Here is a 22,291-nt window from a genome sequence, read left to right as displayed (position 1 = left end):
CCACCTGTCTGACAAAGAACGTTGTTATAAAATATAGCTTTCCTGTATCGGTCCAGATATTTATGAATATATATATATGTCATGCCAGATATGTCATGACAATATATGTTGAGTGTGGCAAAATACATAGAACTGGTAATTTATTCTGATTCGAGCAGGAGTAATCAACAACCAATAACAAACATATTAAAAGACCCAATAACTTCTGTGCTGTATGGACGTTTTCAAAGTTTTATGTTTATTTTGTTAGGTTTTGTTTATCTTTATTTGGTAGACTTCCTGAAGACCTCAAGCAAGTCTTGGGCTATCTCCTAAACCTCCTCTCGGACAAACTTGAACAAAGTCCTTCTGAAGAAACTGAGTTTGTTCTCAGACAAGCAGACATCATCAATTCATTTTTGCTTCAGTGTGTCGATCTGCCTCCTGAGTTTATTGAACAGACAGTTGAAAAAATATCCAGAGGATGCGGGCTTCTACAATCCAATATGAATCATAGTACTGCACGATTTAGAGCTCAAACTCTATGTACTGGTGAAAGAGGACGGCCAGCTTTAATAATCACTCACGACCAGCTGGAGTTTCTGCTTGAGTTGAAGTTTTCAGTCCCAGACATGGCCAGATTATTGTGTGTCAGTAAAAGCACTGTGAAGAGAAGGCTCCGTGAATTCAGTCTATCAGTTCGACAAACATACTGTGTTATCTCTGATGAGGACCTCAGAAAACATATTGAAGAATTCACTTTAGAGTTCCCAAATTGTGGCTTTAGAGTTGCAAGTGGCTTTTTGCAAGCTCGGGGTGTTAGGTAAGAGAACAACTTTACTTATAAACAATTTTGTCTCTGAATGTGTTTTTTGGTAGAGGCTGAAGCATACAACTGGAGGGCTTGGTCCTATCCCCATCTTTGACAAAACTTTTAATTAAATGCTTCTGAAATGTATATATATGTTTTAAGTATACCTCTCATAAAATTAAAACTTCTATGCCTGCAAGTATATTCTACAACATGCCTTTTTTTACACTTAACCACTAGAGTACAGCGGTCGAGACTGTTAGCAATACTTAAAAACGTGGATCCCCTTGGAACAATTCTACGTGGAGTTCAACTTAATGTCATCCAGAGGCGATCATATTCTGTAGCAGCACCATTGGCACTGTGGCACATTGATGGGTATCACAAACTGATCAAGTAAGGCTCAATATAATGTCTATGTTTTGTTTTAGCAATTTATAATACTGTTGTTTGTGCCAATACATGTTTTTGCAAAACTATATAGTGGAACAGAAAGCATGTACTCTCTTTTTCTACAGTTGGAGAATTGTTATTCATGGAGGTATAGATGGGTATAGTCGAAAAATTATGTTTCTGAGAGCCTGCAACAACAATCGGGCAACAACTGTGTTGAGGAGCTTTCTGGAAGCTGTTGAAAATAATGCTTTACCCTTAAGGGTAAGAAGTGACAAAGGTGGCGAGAATGTGGAGGTTGCCCGGTTTATGCTGGAACATCCTCTTCGGGGACCAGGTATCAGTAAAAAAAAGAGTTTGGATCATTTCTAATCTGTGTATATATCAAATAGATTGAATAAAAACAGTTACATTTACATAAACCTTGCGGTAAAATGTTGTTAGCATGTAGATGTGTGTGTATAGACCTGTGGATGATTTGAAGTCTTTGCCTGCGATTCTGTTGCAAATTCCACAAATATTGCTGCCAGTTAATGACAATTCTACACCTTTTTTCCAGAAACTAACAGCTTTATCACTGGAAGAGGATTCACACAACCAGAGGATTGAGCGTCTTTGGCGGGATATCTGGTGCGCAGTGACTTCTAATTATTATGCTGCCTTTCAGTATCTGGAGGAAAATGGCTCTCTGGACGTTAATAATGAAGTTCACATTATATGCCTACATTACGTGATGCTGCCTCGTATCAACATCCACCTGGATCTGTTTCGGAGAACATGGGATCAACACCCTCTCTCCACTGAGGGGAACCGTTCTCCACAACAGCTGTGGGTGGGAGGCCAGCTTCTAACAGGAGAGACCCCAAATGATCCAGTTAGTAGCCTGATGCTGAGAGTAGGATAATCTGAAAATAAAAATCAAATACACAAATTGGGTTGTTTACTGCTTGTTTTTTTAATTCAGGCTGATTTTACTTATTGGGGGGTGGACTGGGAAGGCCCGGTACCTGAGACGGATGACGTCCAAACTGTTGAAATCCTGGAGTCTCCCACTCCTCTTCAGGACACATTGCTAGCTGAGCTTACAGAAAATATTGATCCACTGATGAGCAGCACTTCTTTTGGCACAGACCTCTATGAGGATGCTGTAAGATTGGGTGAGCGAGTTCAGTTAACCTCTTAACTGCATTTAGTTTTCAATTTGTAGATTTCTACTACTTCAGTATCGTGGTTTGTGGGGCGAGGTCTGCAACGGGAGTGAGAGCTGGGAGACGAGTGGTGAGTAAGTGGGGCAATTGCAAAGTATCAACACCTGTCTCGTTCCAGTAAGGGCGCGGAGAGATGGCATATAAACCGGTAGAAGACGAAACTCAGGAAGGGAGAGACACGGATGGAGTACGGGAAACCAGAGTGTGTGCACAAGGATATACCTGTCGAGGAATACATCAAAGGATTTTTTTTACCTACTGAATTTTACGGCTGAAGGATCAGCGCGCATGTATGGGTGTGTTTATATATTGAGGAATCTTTCTGTTGAATAAAGCCCGTTCTCAGTCCAGCCAACCTCGTCATCTTGCTTCCTTATTACCACGAACTTTGTTACATCAACCCCTCTTATTTCATTATATCTTCTCATGGATAGCGGTTTAGACATTAATGGCTGTGTGTTGTTATTTTGAGGGGACAGCAAACTGACAATGTTATACCAGCTGTACTCTCAGTACTCTACATTTCAGCAAAGTGTAACTTCTTCAGTGTTGTCACATGAAATTATATAATAAGGGGTGTACTCGCTTCTGTCAGATACTGTATGTGAATATTAACTGTTTTGTTTAAATGTTAAATACAAGCCATATTGGTTCATACGCAAAGTATGCATCAAAGTGAAATATACTCACAGAATAGCAAGATGCATTGAAAAAACTATGTTGCTAACAACATTTTTGGATTTCATTGAACCTGTTGACGTATCTTGCGTTTTAACAAGTTACCTTTACAAAGTTGCTGCTTGACTGACTTCAAGAAATAAATGTAAAAAAACATATTCAAGCCATGTTTGTCTTTTTTTTAAATGAAATTTAAATGTACGTACATTGTATTTATGCATTTGACTGACGATTTTATCCAAGGCTTATAGTCTTAGTAGTTGACTTCCACACTACTGAGTCGATTATTTATTTTATTAATGGTATGGTCACAGGGGCATTGACATGTTAGAATAATACCGAAAAGGGCCATTTAAAAATTACTCCTAAAAATATATTTCATATCTGTCATACAGCCATGTTGGTCGGATTTGCACCCAAGTTTTTCACCTGCTGTTGCACTTGTGCATTTTGATTTCATTTTGATATGCTGCAGCATAGACTTGAAAATGCCTAAAATATTAAAATCTGGTTATTACAAATTGCATGCAAATGTGTAGGCACAATTGGGGCATGGATGACAGGAGCATCAGATACATAGGGAGGATATAGGGCTGACAGTGCACACTCATTACAAAAGATCCTGTTGATTGCTAAGGTTAATGTCCAGTCATTTTTTACTAACCCTCTTGTAAACCTTTATGACTTATGCAGAACACAAAAGAAGACATTTTGAACATAGTTGAAACCATGTGCTGGCCCCCTTCACTTACATTGTATGAACACAAAACCAATGCAAGTTAATGGGTGCTAGTTATCAACATTCTTCAGAATATCTGCTTTTGTGTTATGTAGAAGAATGTCATACAGGTTTGAAATGACAAGAGGCTGCAAATGATGACAGGATTTTATTTTTGGAGGAACAATCAGTTTAAGGTCCAAAAGGCCTTTTTAAGTCAGTGCATGCTTTTTAATTTTTGAAGGGGGATGGTGTGAACGACAGTGCACATTTATTGTGACAAAGTATTCATGTAAAGATGTTTCAGAATTATGTGCACGTTTCGAATATTGATATGATTTTTGTCAATGATTTAGTATTTGATCACATTTGAATGACAATTAAAGATTTTAGATTTAGGTTTTTTTTGTCATTGTAGCTACAGTTTTTACTATTAGAATAGCTTTTCGTTTTGTTTACAATCTTCGAACGCTTTAATATGATTAATATTAGATCTTATTTAGGAATTAGATTTTTTTTAAAGATGCTTACAACCATACAAATACATGGGGATTAACCAGATTCATTATGTGTTAGTCCTCCTCGTTGTTAGTTAGCTCGTTGTCCTTTTTTAAACGCGGACACTTTAAGACTCAAGTTGCCAGTCAGTGCGCGCCTTTTTTGAGGGGGGATGGTGTGAAATACAGTGTATATATAGCCTAAATAGCGTGCATTTATTGTGAAACACCATTCTCCCAAACATGTCACTGGACAATCGGTAAGTTGTTAACAACAAGAATATTTGATTACACTAAAATGAAATCAAGATGATAGATTTAACGTTTTAATGACATTGTCATTGTTCTGTGACTAACGTTAATTAGAATAGCTAACTTATCCATTAAGTGAAACGGTTAACGTTATCTTGTGTAAGATCCCGTTAACACATTCTTTCTTCGTGGTACACAGTGAGGTTTGTTTGAGCTTTAATATGATTAATATTAGACTTTTAAAATTGAAAACGTAATTCAGTAACTTAACTGATGAAATGTCATTATGTCACCCAATTCAATGCAAATATGTTTTCAATATAAATGATAGGATGCTTACAATCATATAAATACACCCGGATTTACCAGATTCGTTACATGTTATCCCTTGAACTTTTTTTAATGCTCATTGCACTTTTTTAACTCAGACACAATTTGCCATTTTGAGTAAGTGCGCGCCTTTTCTGGGGGGAGGGGGCGAACTAACGTACATTAACAGTCTACGTGCGATACATCATCAATCGATATCAATCATGGATCGGAGTAGTCGGTAAGTTGCGAATGTTCATATGATTTTATCATTTCCAAAGGTATTTGATCGCTTTTTATTTGTGGTTTTGATTATTATCATTGAGTTCTCCAGTTGGACGTTGTTTTGAGTGTCCCGTTTACAACTTGTGCATTATTGTAATGTTACATTGAAGGGAATCGCTTTTTAAATTGAATGCGGTTATAACATTTTCGAAGAGTTAAAAATGTTAATTGTTTCTGAACTGACTGTAGGACACCCGATTGAAATACTAATGCATTGACAACATTAATGACATTACGCGAACAACAATTTGTTCATGTGGATTTAACAAATATTCTACACTTAAATCAAAATTGTATTGAAGTATTTGCTTTCTTTTGTGCACTGGGGACACTTTAAGACTGATAGATGTCATTTTAAATCAGTGCGCGCCTTTTTGGGGGGATGGGTGAACTACCGGTACATTTACAGTCCACGTGTGATAAATTAATCGTTATCAACCATGTATCGGGATAGTCGGTAAATTGCAGATGTTCATATGATTTTATCAATGAAGTATTTGATCGCTTTATGAACATTTTCGAACTTTAATCTATGAAAACCTCTACAGTCATAGGTGAATGGTCAGGTTAATGGTTTAATTAAAAGGAAAATATTTGTTAAATACATTAAACAAATGTTGTCAGATGCAATTTAACTATGTCACCCAATGTAATTGAATATGATATAAGCATTGCTTAAGTGATTTTATTGTTTTGAACAGAGTCCGGCATAACAAGCAAACATATCAGGCTATATACAAAATGCTGTCATTGCTAGTTCAACAATCTGGTGCAAGGTTCAGAGCATGGTTGCTGTCTTTAATGGTTTCTCATTTTTTAAGCTGATTTGATGCTTTGTAAAAAGCACATATGCTACATAAAACTGAATTTGAATTTATCTGAAACACAGCCAGCGGTAAACAAACATGAAGCCTTCTTCGGAACTCACTAGGTTTTGCAAGGGAATGCAGAACTTTTGTGAAATTACGCAAATACTGTATATTTGTGAGGAACGCGAAGTTCGTGAGATATTTTTTTCTCTCCATTATAACATTTCCATCACCATGACCCGTTTACATTTAATGGGTAAGCGAGTCACCCTACAGTATATGTTGGGTCATTATTCTAATTTAGGTAGTATAAAATACATTTCAGAAATATATAGTTCCTTGTGAACCTCATTGTATTATCAGATAAATAGAAACATTAAACTTTTTAAATTTTCAGAATATTCTTTACACTTTCATTTATTCTCATTACTCTAATTTTTTAGAGTCAGTGCAAGTAGCAAACAAGCTTCAGGGTAAGTTATGTGCTGGTTATTTATTATGATTTGTTTTACAGTCTACACAGCAATGCCACTGAGGCCGCACAACTACTGCGGGATGCAGCTCGGGTTTTGATGGGACCCAGTCAGACTCCTGGTGTGTCCACGCAAGACCCAGACATCACAGCAAGACAAAATAGTGTCCAGTCTACTCTTTCTTCACTGTTTAGGCCATATGGGTCCAGAGAAAGAGTAAGGAGAAGACCCAGACCTTTCACAACTCCCTGGAGTCATGATTTTTTCTGTCTGGCTGAGCCTAACAGCACATCTGTCCCAAGGCCTGAGGAAACTGTACTTCTACATTCAGTTGGGCTTGGAAAACGGCGTGTAAGATTTATGGACAATAAATGTTCTTTTGGAGAGTTTTGTTCCAATCTGTATGGGTGCTTCCCTGCACTGAAAGAATGTGGTGGCTTCAAAATTATGAGAGCAACTAGGAATAAGGAATTAATAGATATTCCAGTGCCACCAGGTGGCTACACTATAGATTATCTGCGTAATGAGAGTGGGCTCAACAGGGCGATGGCATATGTAGTACCTCTACAGCATCGATTAGTGGCGTGTAATCGGCAGGTTGTTGAACAGGTAATGCCAAAAATGTGTAATTTGTCAGAAGTTGCATATGTAGTTACAAAAGGACAACTTTATACCCTTGTCTTTAATTTGTTTAATTCCTTTTTGTTTAGGTACTTGCAATGGAGACTTGCCAAAAATGCTCCCTCGAGGTGCCCCTTTGTGAGCTGCAAAAACATTTATCTACTTGTCAGCAAAAGTAAGTAGAAGGGTTACTTGACCCATTTGTTGACTTCATTTTGTAATCCAATAAGTATGACTTTCTTTTGCTATACAAATATTTTCTATAGTCTATAGAAAAAGATCCATACAATGCAATAAACCTTTCAGTTATCATAAAGAATATTAAGTCAGCATAAGCATTCTGTGTAGGACTCGCTAAACTTTTTAAAAACGAATGTAACACATGCAGTTTCTGCCAATCTCATATGAATTTTGAGTACCTAAACTACCTAAAGAGTAGTATCGCATAGTTTGTATTTTTGAAAGTATGTAGTATGATCACATTTACAGTATAAAACACAGATACAGCTGTATGATTATTTCCAAAAACAGGCGAGTACTAAATCCGTGCAGGGGGTTGGGACTACAGCACGAGCACACAATACATCATCAGATTATTTCTGCATAACTGTTAAGAACTGTTGAACATTGCCAACAAAACACATACATCTTACCCAGTTTGACATACCGTGTGTAGCTCATGTCTGGCATCTTTTAAAACGTCTTCACTACAAAATTTCAAATGCTATTAGATTATTAATGATAATATTAAATATATAATTTTCCTCATTACTACGTTTATTTATTTATTTTTTATTTAGCCTTGTCGTGTAAGCACTGTTGAGCTTGTGCAGAGGCAGCAGCTTTTGCCAGAAGGGAACTGGAATCCCCTGGTTGGGCCTGGGTTCCCTGAGTTTTTTTTTCTTCATTGGAGTTTTGGGTTCCCCGCCACCGTTTGGATACTATTATGCACTGTTTGCCTGGCCGGAGGGGCTGCTATAGAATATAACATTTAGAATAAGAATTTTTAAGTTTTTCTTAATTATATTGCATATAGGAATTTACTTTATCTTAAATCTTTCTCACTTATAACCACTGTGTGTTTGTGTGCGTCCATGTATATTTTTGTGCGTCTGTGCGCGTCTTGAATGTGCGGAGTGTTTTGCATGTGGGTTTATTTGAAATGGTGTCTGTGTGTCTTTCTTCTGTGTTCTTACCTCTTTTGTTTTTACAGGAATAACCTCACTGCATATGTTCTGCTTTTAGTCAGTATGTTTGTTGTACACCTGCTTTGAAACAATGAAAATTGTAAAAAAAAAACGCTATATAAATAAAGTTGAGTTAAGTTAAAGCGCTGGGACCGCTCCATCTACCAGTTTCAAACGATCTACAAATCCAGGGTTATATCCACCGTTCATATAACATCCATCACTGAAATGCAGTGAACAAATGACACAGTTGAGCACATTGATGGGCGTGTTCTTTCACCTGCCATCGATGTTTGATTCGTGTTTGAGCGTGCTTTTCCGAGAGAATTGCACAATAAGGGACTATAAAGTTGTCACGTAGGGAAATTTCTTGTTAAATAAACACTTTTCCAAACCTATACGTACATTAGGGAAGTTTATTGAGCACAGAAATACTACAGTACGTCATATGAAGTTGACCATGTTAAGCATGAGAAGCCAGCATGATTAACATTGTAACGAAGTTTGAATGCATGAAACACTGTTGCATCGCTCCTTTAAATAAAAAATGCAATTTATCCAAACATCCATCCATCACAGGGTTCACAGACAGGAGCATTACAGTAACACACATCTACAGTATGAGTAATTTTATCAAGTACACTTTGCCTAATCTCCATATCTTTTGACTATGGACGAAACCCATGCTAATGCTGTAAGAAATTCAAGCACTACACAGAAAGTCCCCTGCCATGAATCCATTTGAAAAAAGTGCAGACTTGCAAGGAAAGTATCTTATTTTTTGTAATTTAATTTGTTATTTTTACATTGTGTGTAGTACTGAGCGTGCAGAAGATTCCTCAAGTCCATCAATAGCTTCCAGGTAAGGCATTATAAATTAATTTAGTTTAAATAATGATTTAAACAAGAGTTTTTTGTGAGAATTAATTGCCATTACATACTCATACTTATGAGTTGCTACATGTCTGGTTTGTCCTAAAACATAAAAACATACCTAATAAATGAAAGTGTTTATTTTAAGGTCACCAAATGGTTTGTATGGATTAAAAAAGTTACGCTGTACATTTAACCATTCCACTGCTCATACATTAAACAAGGTGATTCTTGTATTTTAGAGTCGAAGGAGTGCAGACGGACAGACAAACATCATTCAGAGTGGGACTGATGTTGGACAAGAATATGTCCATGTTTAACAGTCGTATTGGTAATTCAACATTAAAAGTTTTAACAAAGTCAGCTTACTTTGTGATGCCACATTACAAGCCCTTGTAATTTCTAAACTTTTTATTTTTTAGTTCTTCCTTTGAAAAAGTTGACCACATCCCTCGGTCTTACAGCACAGATGTTTGATGATCTCCTAAGAAGAACATTCCCTCAATTAGGAAACAAACCATATGAATTCTGCAAGGTAGACAGGCACAGAGCAGTGCATGTTTTACCCTCTATATTGAAAACACCAAAAGATGTGAAGATGTACCCTGATATGGGACGGTCTGCATTGTATTTACGACCAAAGGTACAAATAAGTAATATTCAGCTGTTTTAATCGCTAATTTGTTTTGTAGTATTGACTTTGTATTGGGTTACATTTTATGTTGTTTGTTAGGAGGACCTTGAGGACAGTGACTTAGAGTCGGAGTGCAGTGTTATCATGGAACTGGTTTGTTTTGTCTTCTCTTTCATTTGACTATGGATTGGCACAGAGATGACTTATTTTTGTAGGGTCACCCGGAAGTAAACTGGTTCCCTTGCCGGAAGTCTATGCATTTTTTCATAGACTTTTGGAAGATAAAAAAAAATAAGATCTGTAATAAACAAATGTTCTTTATGATTACACGTTTTGTCTATCAAGATAATCTTTACAGATTACCACAACACTTGCTATTCTTGAAGCCTACATAGAATTGCCAGAAGTAAAATGCTAACATGATGCTATAAACAGACACTATGGTCGCTCGATATCGATGTCGCAACCACCAATCCTCCAACTACTTTCTCAAATTTAGTTAAATATGTGTTTGTAAAGGATGTCTTACAGGTCACTGATCAGTCTCATGACACCGAGTCAGTGGGCCAACACAATGACGTTGATGTAAGTTTTAGTTTTGGTTTTAAGAGTTTCAATTTCATACATTCTAAGTTTTCATTGTTTGCGTAATGAAGGTGCAAAGTCATCAGCTATTGACATTGCAGTAATATGTTTAAGGATGTTTTGCAGGTCGAAGATCAGTCTCGTGACACAGAAACGGTCGAAATAGAGGATGATGTTTTGATTGTAGGAGTTTCATTTTCCATGCATTCCAAAAGTCATTGATTGTCTTTACCACTTCATATTCTAAATCTGTTGTTTACTGTGATATGGTTAAGGATGTCTTGCCGGTCAGAGATCAGTCTCGTGACACAGAGACCGTGGAAATGGAGGATGATGATGTAAGTTTTATTTTTAGGAGTTTAATAATTTCAAGCACTTCCTTAAAGTCACCATGAAACGGAATTTGCGATTTGTCTTTTCTGTATCCTGATATTGTAATATATCTGAGTAAAACACCTTCTGAAATGAGAAAAAATGTGATTGCATCGATTACAATTCCTGATACATCACCGGTACCCATTGGACAGTCAGGTTTTTTTTACTGCAAATTGATGAAAAAAAATACTCATGTCCACGGATATCATTTATTCTGCAAAAATGTACAAATACAGCAACACTGTTTAAAATATGTTAATTATAATTTTTAATTGATTTGCAATATTAAGTGGTTAAGAGAATCAGTTGTTGACATTGCAGTTATATCTTTTTGATTGTCATACAGGTCACAGATCAGCGGGACACTGAGGTAGTGGTGGTAGAGGATAATGCTGATGTAAGTTTTTGTTTTGAAGGGGTGATATTGTATGGCTAAAACTAACATTATTGTGTTTATTTGGTGTACAGTGTTTTTACACAGTTTACGGTTAAATAAACTCATTATTTTTACATACATTACTGTAGCTCCTCTAGGTCCGGTTTTTCCAAAACTTGCCGCTCTGAAACGCATGGTGTGCTATGATTGGACAGCTACCTAGTGCTTTGTGATTTGCTGAACACCTCAAGCGTGTGACAGAAATTTTACACCCCCTACCCTAACCCCAATCTTCCAGGACGAGGCCGATTTTCAGTTCATCTCTGAACAGTTGTAAAAACTGTACACTAATAACAACAGTGACCGGTTAAATAATGAAACAAGTGGATCAAAACCACATATGCAAGCAAAGCAAAGGCCATACAGCGCGTGAAAGCACAGAGCGCACAACTCTCATGTTGGAACGATTGTCAGTTCGCCTTGCATCGGTTATGCCTTCAAACCTAGTTAGGGCGATGAAACCAACGGATCAACCAGAAGGACGTTATACAGGGTTATGTTTTTTATTTTGTCTTATGCATTTCTGTGACATGCTGGCTGCAGCACCACGCTGCAATAACTGAAGCTATGCCGCGTTATTTGCGTGTACATTTGGGTGGCGTCATAGAAACAATACTACAAACTGACATAGAAATGTGGGGGCGTGATTGATCGAGGCGTTTTTGGCAGATCTTGATCAGATTTTTATTTTATTTAGAATAAAGCATTTTGTGCAAAAAATTGAGTTTTGAAGAGGTCTTATACATGCGCAAACAGTTATTTAACACGATGAATCAAGAAGAAAACAGGAACTCTTGTTGGACCCCTTTTACATTTACATGTACTCATGTATTTTTTTGTGACTCACTATAAATGAGTTGATAATACTAAGGAATGTTCTTATATTTCCTTTTATTGCTTTTAGGACTATGAGGAATACAGTGAAAGTCAACAAGCTGACCAAGAACGAGTAAACCGTTTTGATTTTAAGAGTGTCGTTTTCATGCAATCATAGAATTTTTACATGGTTTTATTATTTTTATGGTACAGACCTTTACTGATGTTGACATTTAGTAACCTTGACCTAAAAATGATATGTTAATAGAAAGTAACTGTCTTGCATTCTTTCTGTTGCTTATAGGATTTACAAGAGTGGCGTACACTCAGGGCTAGACAAGACGAGGAATACAACGAAAGTCTTCTAGCTGACCAAGAACGAGTAAATAACACTCAGTTATGTTTATAAAAAAATCTGTATATGTGAGCAAGCATAAAAATCTGGGAATTTCCTTTGTCTGTCTTCCACAGGAACGTGCACTGCAAAGAGAAGCAGACATCCGTAACAGACGGAGAGAGGCAAATTGTCACTTATTTTTATTTTTTCAGCAACCAAATCATAGACAGATTTATTTATAATTTGATGTGCTCTTGGCAGGCTTTGGAAAGACGTCGTTTTAATTTAAGCAGACTGGTTGAGCCGCAGGATGGTGTCCCTTTACATATTAAATTTCCAGATGGCCATGTTTTAAGGAGAAGGTTTCACCTCATGCACCCAATTCAGGTAAAATGAAATTAAGTTCAAATCTAGGGACATTCTGATGGTACATAATTGCTAATGTAGGTGCATGAATTTTTTCACCCATTCTAAAAGTTTCCAATACTGCTATTTAATCAAACACACCTGATTTATGTCTTCAGCTCATTAGTACATATTCCAAGACTTGAAATGTCAGACAGGGGAGACATGCTAAATCTTCATTGTTGGGGGGGCTCCATGAACGTTTTTGTAAACCCCTATTGTACACTATAAAATGTCATATTATGTTTTCAGATGTTTAGGCAATATACTACTTATTTCTCTGTAAACCAGGGGTCCTCAAACTTGTTCCTGGAGGGCCAGTGTCCTGCACAGTTTAGCTACCACCCGTCGTAACATTCCTGTCTGCGAGTTTCTACTATGCCTAGTAGGTAGAGTTGAGCCGGATACTCGGCTGAAACCAGTATCCGGTACGGATAAAGCACTTTTGTCGAGTACGAGTATCATACGAGTCGATATCTGTGCTCGGATTGAATAAAAATCCTCATTGTGTTGCTGACTGTGTCCCGCTCTGCTCACTCACACACAGAACACTGAGAAGAGAACAGCTCTCTGTCTCTCCCTCAGTCACTCAGGTTCAAGGGTCTTTACCGTCAACGTTTAGGGTTTCTTCAGCTTCAGGTTTGTTTTTTACTTCGGCCTGTAGTACTTACTCATTAACCAGTAGAGTTTTGGGAAACGTGGGGTTTGTTCAGACATGGTGCTTGGTAGAATGCAAGTTTTTTTTTTTTTTTTTACCGTCAGCAGGCTCTAACCAGTTTTTTTTTTTGCTTCACGCACTGAGTGTCTGAAACTTTCTTGCTGTATTTATTAAAAAAAATTAAGGAAGTAGTGGTATAAAACTATTACAAATTAGTTAGCTACACACACACACTCTCTCCCTCTCTCTGCCGGTCATCTGAGTTAAAGTCCCGCCCATCTCAAGACAACCGACCCACTTCCAGGTTAAATCCCGCCCACTTCCGGGTTAGGCCCCGCCCAGTCCTAGTACAGATACAGATAATTAATATGGTCAACAGATACAGATAATGCTGTACTCGCTCATCCCTACTAGTAGGATCTTAATTAGCTGGTTCTGGTATGTTTGTTTTGGTTTAGAATTTAGCTCCAATTCTGGGGACCACTGCTTTGATATTCGTGTTCTGTGTTCCAGCGACTGTTGTATTTTGGTCTGTTATGCCTCCCACAGACAGTTTACCCAATAGTATTTTGACCCTGGGTTGGTGAGAAACAAAGCGTGTGGCAGCCATGAAAGCTAGCTAACAATTTTGGTCAGATTCTACTCAATCTGAAGAACCTCTGCATTCATCTAAAGTAAACCGTGTATAAATTAACTAATTAACTTGTATTATAACTTCCATTGTCAATTGTGCTCATTCCTGTCCTTAAACTAGCAACCTCCATGAGTGTTGAGTCTTGAGAAGAAAACGACCGTTTTCAAATTTTTTGGAAAAGATTTGTACAGGCAACAATTGCACACTTAATTTCTTGTTTTTTATTTTTGCAGCACCTTTTTGACTTCGCCGGATCAGATGAGATGGCCACAGAGGTTTTCTTTATTCAGAGAACTCAGGCTTCAGCAATAAGAAGCACAACAAGAGGCAGAATAATTGATTACATAACTGAATCCTGCACGCTCTTTGTAACATGGGGTGAAGATCAGATGGACACAAACATGGAAGTGAGATTTCTATATTACTATAAAGTATAAGACTTAACTTAAAAAAATAGTTGTTATGACTATAGTTATGTTATTTTACTTTCAGGATACTCTGGCTCCAGGAGAGAACACTCCTCAATCCATCACATCTGGTTTGTCTGAAACAGCTCCTGACTTGCCTGATTTCAATCATGGCACTGACACCAATGAGTAAGTGGTAGTTTTCTGTTTATTAAAACATAATTTGATTTTAGTGACTCAGGGCCAGCAGGACTACATATATATGCAATATATTACAATTAATAGTATTATTATTATCAAGTTGGCTTGAGAAAAACAGCTTGTTACTGAAAAGCTATTTAAACGTATTCTTCTTTGAATACCAGATTTTCTGACTCTTAACTCCTCTTAGCATCCCAGTCTTTTTCCTGTCTGTCAGTATAATCAGAAAGCATTTGAAGCAACATTATATAACTTTTACTAACGGTCACATTTTTGGTGCAAATCTTTGGTCAGTGTTGGGGCCACGAGGCGGCCATTTTGGGCATGGCCTGGCCACTTAAGTCACTATGCCCCCTTACTTCTCGCAATATTACTTTAACTTAATAATAAAAAAAACTGTTTTATAACTTAATTTGGTTGTGCCCTGAATTGTTTTTATGTAAAAAACAGTATAAGTTCATTTAAAATAAAAATTTTACTAACCCATAATGCAGTGCTAACATAGCGAGCCAATTACACATGCTGCCGCTGGCCCTACATTACTGCGTATATCAGAAGAACGGCTTAATGATCAATGAGATGGCGAGACGAGTGCAAAGTGTGTTTAACATATCATTCAACATAAAATTAATAATGGATATAAGAAAATGGTTTGCCAACTCAACAAATTTGTGACCAAATACAAGTACATCTAACATAGCTGTTGAGAATATCGACGCCCCTGGGCCAGTGACAGAACTCGGTGACAACAGGGGCAGGATCATTTTCTCTGTTTACTGCTCGTATATCTTTACTGCTGTGAAAATGCCTTGATCTGCCCCCGATATTAGCGATTGGCTCATGACATCCCTAATTTCAAGGTCAACAAACTAATTATTGTTGCTATAAGCATTGAAACTATTTTGAGTCAATGTTGATGTGTGAATGCTAATTGTATTGATTTAACATTACTAAGTGGTGTTGGTTCAAGATCCATTTGCACCCGCAATTAATGTTGTTACAATACATAAAAAGAAATCTACAATAATGTTATTGAATCAATGTTATGTGTATTGATGAAAACTACATCAAATATTGTGATGTCCGTCTGAAATAAAATGATCAACACTGTACCAGTGTCACCCCGCTTTCTGGGTAGTGAAAACCAAAGCCGTTGAATATTAGAGTTGCAACACTTGATCTCGCTCCCGTGGGGTCACATGGTTCATGGGTGCTCAATAGTTGCAAACAAATCAGTGCTGTCAACCTATTTGAATGGATTTTAGTGGGACAGGCAATAGCAACTGTATTGAGGTAAATGTTGCATAAATCAAATAACCTGTAGCTCAGTGATTAGAGCATGACACCAGCAACATCAAGGTCATGGGTTCGATCGCAGGGATTGCACATACTCAGATACAAATGTATCCGAGTATGTGCTTAGAATATATTAGCACAATGTGTGCACTGATTACTACGTTGTCTACATTTATAGCACTATAAGCACAAGTAATGTTAATGTAAGATCTATGAATATAAGATGTCCGCAAGCTCGTTTTTATAAAATTTACAAAAATGCTTGTAGCCGGGTTAGTGGGGGGCGTGTTGTGTGCCTGGTGTGATTGGCAACATCTTTAGAGCAGGAAGGGTGATTTGCCTTCAAGTGGGTCATGTTCCGGGAGTGCTGTGTTTGCATTGTTTGGCGTTTTTGGTTGCTGGACGCTGGAGGAACGTGCTGCTTGTTTTGTGTGTGCATTTGGAGATCGTTTCTTCCGGTGTTGATGGATATTTAAAGACTGGTACAACACAGTATGGTCACTCAAACTGACCGTGAGTCATAAGGGCTGAACGACAGACATCCAATGCCGTATACAAGTGAGGGAATACTGTGATTCGCTGCACGGAATGAATGAAACGTGTTGGCGATCTCTTCGAGTTTCCAATTGCATTTGAAAGCTTTTGGAAGTTTGCAGATTGTTTCTGTTTTGGCTGGATTGTGATCACATAGTACAGTGTATTGCAAACAGAGTGGGGATAATGAAGTGAGATTTTTAGATGTTGTTTTTTTCACTTAATTTAGGGAATTGTTTTTTTCTTTGTGAGTTGTATTTTTTCTTTGTTTTCTTTGAGAGTGTCTGTAACTTTTTGTATTGGTTGTTACGGTATGTGGTTTGGCCAAGTCCAGACTGATATTGAACATCACTGAGAACCAACTAAATAAATGTGTTGATTGGTTTATAGTACTACTGGCCTAAATTTCATTTAATTGTTTGGATAGCTGTGCGGAAACCCCTGTTGGGATCTCCTACCCATATAACTCGGAGTGGCTTATTCATAATTAACTGAATAATATATATGACCTGGTTGCATGCTGTTATTTCGCCAACTGTACAGCAAATACCTTTGGGAGACATTAAAATTAATTGGCTTCACTGCAGTGTTTGGTACTCAGTACTGTGATACAGAGTTACTTTCGCATTCCATTCTTACTATGGAGGTCCTTTGCAGTGTCACAACTCTCATTTTTTAACGGCTCCGGAGAAAACTACTGCACAAAAAGTTATTTCAAACTTTAATTCAACCTCTTTAAACTTTATGACTAGATGCTATCAAGCCAACTTCAAAGTGTTTCATGTCAAACTTTACTAACTAGTTTATTGTTGTGTTGTTTTTAGACCGGATTTGGAAACCTTGTTGACCAACCTAATGTCGAAAGTGTGCAGTGAGGATATACCCAGTGGCAACATGATTAACGTTTGTAGAGACAATGTAATGGATGGTGCTAAACGAGCATTTGCCAGGAGAAGTTTTAATCCGGAGGCTAAAATTAGTGTCGTCTTCATGGATGATTCAATGCAAGCAGAGGGTGCTGTTGATGAGGGTGGCCCTTCACGGGAGTTTTTCCGCCTGCTAATGATGGCTATAAAGGAAAGCACCCTTTTTACTGGACCAGAGAATAACAAGAATTTGTCCCTGGACAGCCATGGTTAGTATCTCTAAAGGCACTAATGTTACATGCTCTTTATTGAAACTGTTTCTGTCTATGTTCATATTTTTGAGTAGTTATAAAATGTAATTGCAGAGATTTTCCAAACTGTTATCCAGTTAATAAGCTGTCTTGTTTTTTAACATTTAACTTTAATAGCATTACACAGAGGCATTTACAAGACATATGGCGTCATGATATCTGTGGCACTTTTGCACGGTGGAGTGATGCCTGCCTTTTTTTCTGAGCGCCTCTTCAAAAACCTGTTTTCAATTACATCATCATCATCACCACCAACTCTTGATGAAATAACAGACCTGGATTTGCAGACTAAGCTAAGAAAAGTATGCCAGTTCCTTAACGTCAGTTTAGAGGTCTTCACGTGTCTACTTAGGTCCAGAAACCCAAGATCCCACCCAAGGCAATGAGGCCATTCAGGTCTAAAACTTTGCCAAGTATCTCGGGCATGGGTCGGACCTGATTCTACTGGCCTTGTGTAATGTAAACTAATGTAAAATAGATGTTTTTTTCGAAATTGAGCCTAACTATCTCGTACATAGAAGCACACAGCCATCGATGTTACAGTGATGAATGCTTCAGCACTTTATAAACGGCCTTTGTTCACGTTAGTGTCCTATATTTGAGGACATGCACATAGAACCTTAAGAAACATTTGTAAACTGCGACAGAAAAAAATATTTGAACAGCAGTAAGATTTGAGGAAACTGCAGTACGCTACGTCTTCATTAAGGTAAACTCTTTTGCTCCATTAGCCTGAGATGCTGTAAAAAGCAGTGCAATCAGCACTACTAGGTCCACGATTTATAAGGCTAACGCTATCATTCTTTTCTTCTGAAAACCAAATTCAGAAGGCTGAATTCGTCGTCAAGACACCATGTTTTCACTCTGTGCCCCCAATAGTCTGACTTGTTTATGTGGAGCGACAGGCTGAACACACACTTCGATGCCGTTTACATTCAGGTGCAGTAGGGTTCGAAAAAAGTACCACCGAGTCTGTTCGAACTCCGGTCTAATTCTGTCTGGTCTGTCTCCGGTCAGGTCTTTCTTGTAAAAAAATCCTTCATGCATGTCGGGTTTGGGTAAGAATTACTTGGGGTAATTTTGTGTATACATCTTTGGACCCGAGAAGACCTCTACATCTGATGCTAATTCTTTAAATACATGTTGAAAGTGTTGCACGAACTTCCTGTATTAAAAAACTCTACACAATTCTAAGATCTTCGAAGCAGGTGATATTACTGCAGCTAGAGCTGCCATTGAAGAGTGTGCAGAGAGTCTGTCCTTGTTGGGGTCTCTGAGGTATATTGGCACAATGGAAGAGAGGGAACAGTTGGTCCAGGCTGCGACAACTTTCTATGTTGAGGGAAGGACAAAAGAAACCCTAGAACAGTGAGTATTTTGTACATTTTAGTCTAATCATTAGTTTTAATAGTCATTAAAAAACATATACTGCATTTGTAACTTCTCTAATTTTCTCCGTAACAGTTTTTTCTGTAGAACAAAAAATTGGTGAGCCAGAAAAATATTTGTTTTGCTGAAAATATCACCTGGGCCAGTTGCACAAACCAAGCAGCTAGCAACCCAGCACTGACTAGCAATTACTTAAGACCAATCAGTCTTACTTTTCAGATTTCAATTAGACCAATCTACCCTATTATGTAACTGATTTGAAGAACCTATGATTAATCTTGTAGAAATAAATTTGATGACTAACTTGTAAGACTAGTCTAAGTAGTTTATGCAATCGGCCCCCGGTGTTATACTGAAAGTGCACTTACCTTTTGTTGAGGTTGGGGGCTGGGCTTGACTGTGTACAGCGTGTTGGGCTTGTATGATTTCTACTTAAAGGGATAGTTTACCCAAAAAGGATCATAATCAAATATTTTTAATGCACTCAAGTTGTTTCAAACATGTATAAATCTTTATTCAATCTTTGTATACAAAGTAAGATATTCAGAAGAATGTTTGTTAGGATACACTTTGGTGCACCATTTAGTTCCATTGTAGGAAATAACTGCTTGGTCACAAACATTCTTAAAAATGTCTTCCTTTGTCTTGAGATCTTTGTCATGTCCAAGATGAAAGTTTTGATTAACCTGGTAAGTTATGATAAGTTTTATTTCATTGATCTAAATAACACAACATTGAGCATGCTTTCCCTTACATCACACACACATTTTTAATACTAGAAGACCCTCTAACAACATGTCCTCACTTTCAAACCCCTCTGTCATTGAAGCATGTTTTATTCGATTGAAAAAATCCCATATATCGTTTCCTCTGCATTTTAATTTTCTTGCTTAAATGCTCTCATTGCTACTTTTTTCCCAATGCTTCACAGATTTTCTGATGGGTTCAATACCCTTGGTCTCCTGAGCCAGGTTAAAATGCACCCCAATGCTTTTAAGCAAGTCTTCTGCACATCACACAGGAAATTGAGGGCTGAAGACCTGATGTCCTTGTTCAAAGCAGAGCTGTCTTGTCCTGGAAGCAACAGATGGCGACTGGAAAAGAAAGTTGAAGGGTATTGGAGAGATTTTCTTGTGGATGTTGAAGGTAAATATGAATTAACTGTAGCAATTGTGATGACTGTTAGGAGATGAGACCTGGTCTAACCAAATACTGTACGTCACGCATGTTGTGTTTTCAGGGCAGTCAAGTCATTCGGTGTACATGACAGTTTCTGTAGAATGTGTGTTCGTACGCTCGCATAAGGCACAGTTCACAATATGGGAAACTGTAAGATTTGTACTTGATACTTTATCAGGATTTCTGATTAATAGAAAATATGAAATTACATTGATTCAACATAGAAACATGTTTTTTTAAGTATACAGTACTGTTCAAAAGTTTGGGATCAGTTATTTTTTTCTCTTTCTTTGCACAGAAATTATGAATCATATTTCATCTGTGATTAATCGTTTTGACAGCCCTGTTTTTTAACTGAACACTACATCCACATTTTTTGATATCTGTTTTACAGATGGCGTGTTTGAGATCGAGCTTCAACAAATTTTGATCTTTGCGTCCGGAGCTGACCGAATTCCAGCACTTGGTTTTACCCCTCAGCCAACCATCAGTTTCATTCATGAGATTGGGCGGAATTACCCTGAAGCTAACACGTGTCTTGTGAAACTGAAGCTGCCGATACATGAGACTTATGAAAACTTCACAAAATACATGTTTGAAGGAATTATTCAATCTCCAACTTTTGGTATGGCATAGTCCGACTTTGCCATGTTTATGTTAAGGGCATAGTCAGCCTGGGCATGTTCATGTTAATGGCATACTAGTACTGTTATATATAATGTTAACAATTTCGGTCTGTTTCACGTTACAAACTGCAAAATAAAATGTACAATAACAACCCTGAAAATTAAAATGCAAAGTGTAAATTGTAGAATAATGTAAAATGCACTAAAATTTATTGAAACCTGTTGCATGTATTTCTGCCTTACTTCTTGCATTAGTCAATGTAGTAAGGTGTTAAGAAATCACATACAAGGCTGATTACAAAGCAAAGAAAATGTCTTGTTTCTTTATAGATCTGTTGTTGAAGAGTTGAAGCATAACAATACGACTTTTTAAAAATAAATTTTACAAATTTGATTAAAACTGTTGTTTCCATTGTATATATTGTATATACAAAACAGATTTTGAAAAGTCATATGTCTTGCAAAAGTATTATTTGTTTGTGGCCCAAACGTGTTGACAACATTAAAAAACATTATGAACAATAAATCAACTTTTTATAGATTATTGTGAAACAAATTTGATGATATTATTTATTGGGCCAATTATTATTATTTTTCTCCCAATCTTTAAATGTTTCGGAGCTAATGATTTACATTTATGCATTTGTCAGACGCTTAAAGAGACTTACTTCCTTGCATTGTATTATACATTTTTGTATTTTATAACAATTATAACAAGATGCTTAAATCCTAATCAGTAATAGTGTTGAACTATTTCGTCCCTTGTTGCACGTCCTGTCGCTCGTTCTGGCACAATGCAGGAGGTTGGTTAGGGTCTCCAAGGGGCTCAGGTGCATCATTGTCAGCACAGAGAGGGACATTGCGCTTAGTAGCGATGTTGTGCAGGACAATACAGGCAAGGGTTATGTTGCATGATTTCTGTGGTGTCCGCTCTCAGAACTCCATTTAAACGCTCAATTGCTCAATTGTTTGTGTTGTAGGTCTCAGATGAGCGGACTTGCTATAAGAGGATAAGGTGGTTTTTTTCTTGTTTTTAGTTTTTTTTAAATGTGTCATCAATCAAGATTCTTATTTTGGTGACTAAGAGACACCTAGTGGTGAAAAGTACATGCTGTGTATTTAATTCCATTAATGCTATTTCTTCCTGTTGGACATGTTGGCAAGAAGGAATTCCATAAAAAACAAATCCAAAAGGACAGGATAATTTGAGTGAATACATTTTCCACGTTGACCAATCTCACGTGTAGGGCGAACGGGAGGGGACATGCTCGTTTCACTAAGTTTTGTCGTGGCCATGAGATATTACCCCTTGGGAATGTGATATGTTGTGAGCAAGAATAAGCAATGTCAATGTGAGATCAGTCAAATGATTACAACATACTCAAACTTTAATTTACTATTCCAAAAAGAAAGAATTCGTTTACTTTCAGTTAATAACTGTTTAAAGGTATTGTCAGTATAAACACATAAAACTGGTTGTATGTTCAGGCAGACGCAGACGTCGCGTTC

General features: G+C 37.3%; 1 protein-coding gene across 1 annotated transcript; it reads left to right on the top strand.

Moving 5' to 3' along the window:
• Positions 1-10,589: 10,589 nt before the first annotated feature.
• Positions 10,590-21,251, top strand: LOC130430135 (G2/M phase-specific E3 ubiquitin-protein ligase-like). The gene is made up of 13 exons (XM_056759118.1): positions 10,590-10,650; positions 11,034-11,084; positions 12,028-12,072; positions 12,244-12,321; positions 12,411-12,458; positions 12,538-12,663; positions 14,207-14,380; positions 14,466-14,569; positions 17,236-17,546; positions 17,706-17,890; positions 18,784-18,956; positions 19,909-20,123; positions 20,551-21,251. The coding sequence occupies exons 1-13, from the start codon at positions 10,636-10,638 to the stop codon at positions 20,790-20,792; spliced, it is 1,767 nt and encodes a 588-aa protein (XP_056615096.1). The 5' UTR covers positions 10,590-10,635; the 3' UTR covers positions 20,793-21,251.
• The last annotated feature ends 1,040 nt before the right edge of the window (positions 21,252-22,291 follow it).

The sequence above is a fragment of the Triplophysa dalaica genome, chromosome 10 (assembly GCF_015846415.1).
Source record: "Triplophysa dalaica isolate WHDGS20190420 chromosome 10, ASM1584641v1, whole genome shotgun sequence".
NCBI classification, from domain to species: Eukaryota; Metazoa; Chordata; class Actinopteri; order Cypriniformes; family Nemacheilidae; genus Triplophysa; species Triplophysa dalaica.
Note: the sequence above shows the minus strand (reverse complement) of the source record. Positions and strands in the feature narration are given on the sequence as shown.

Excerpts from the sequence above, each read along its gene's own strand:
- LOC130430135 (XM_056759118.1), top strand. Across the intron at positions 14,570-17,235 it reads CATGGCACTGACACCAATGA|ACCGGATTTGGAAACCTTGT; the intron begins GTAAGTGGTAGT and ends TGTTGTTTTTAG. Across the intron at positions 17,891-18,783 it reads TGCAGACTAAGCTAAGAAAA|ATCTTCGAAGCAGGTGATAT; the intron begins GTATGCCAGTTC and ends CACAATTCTAAG.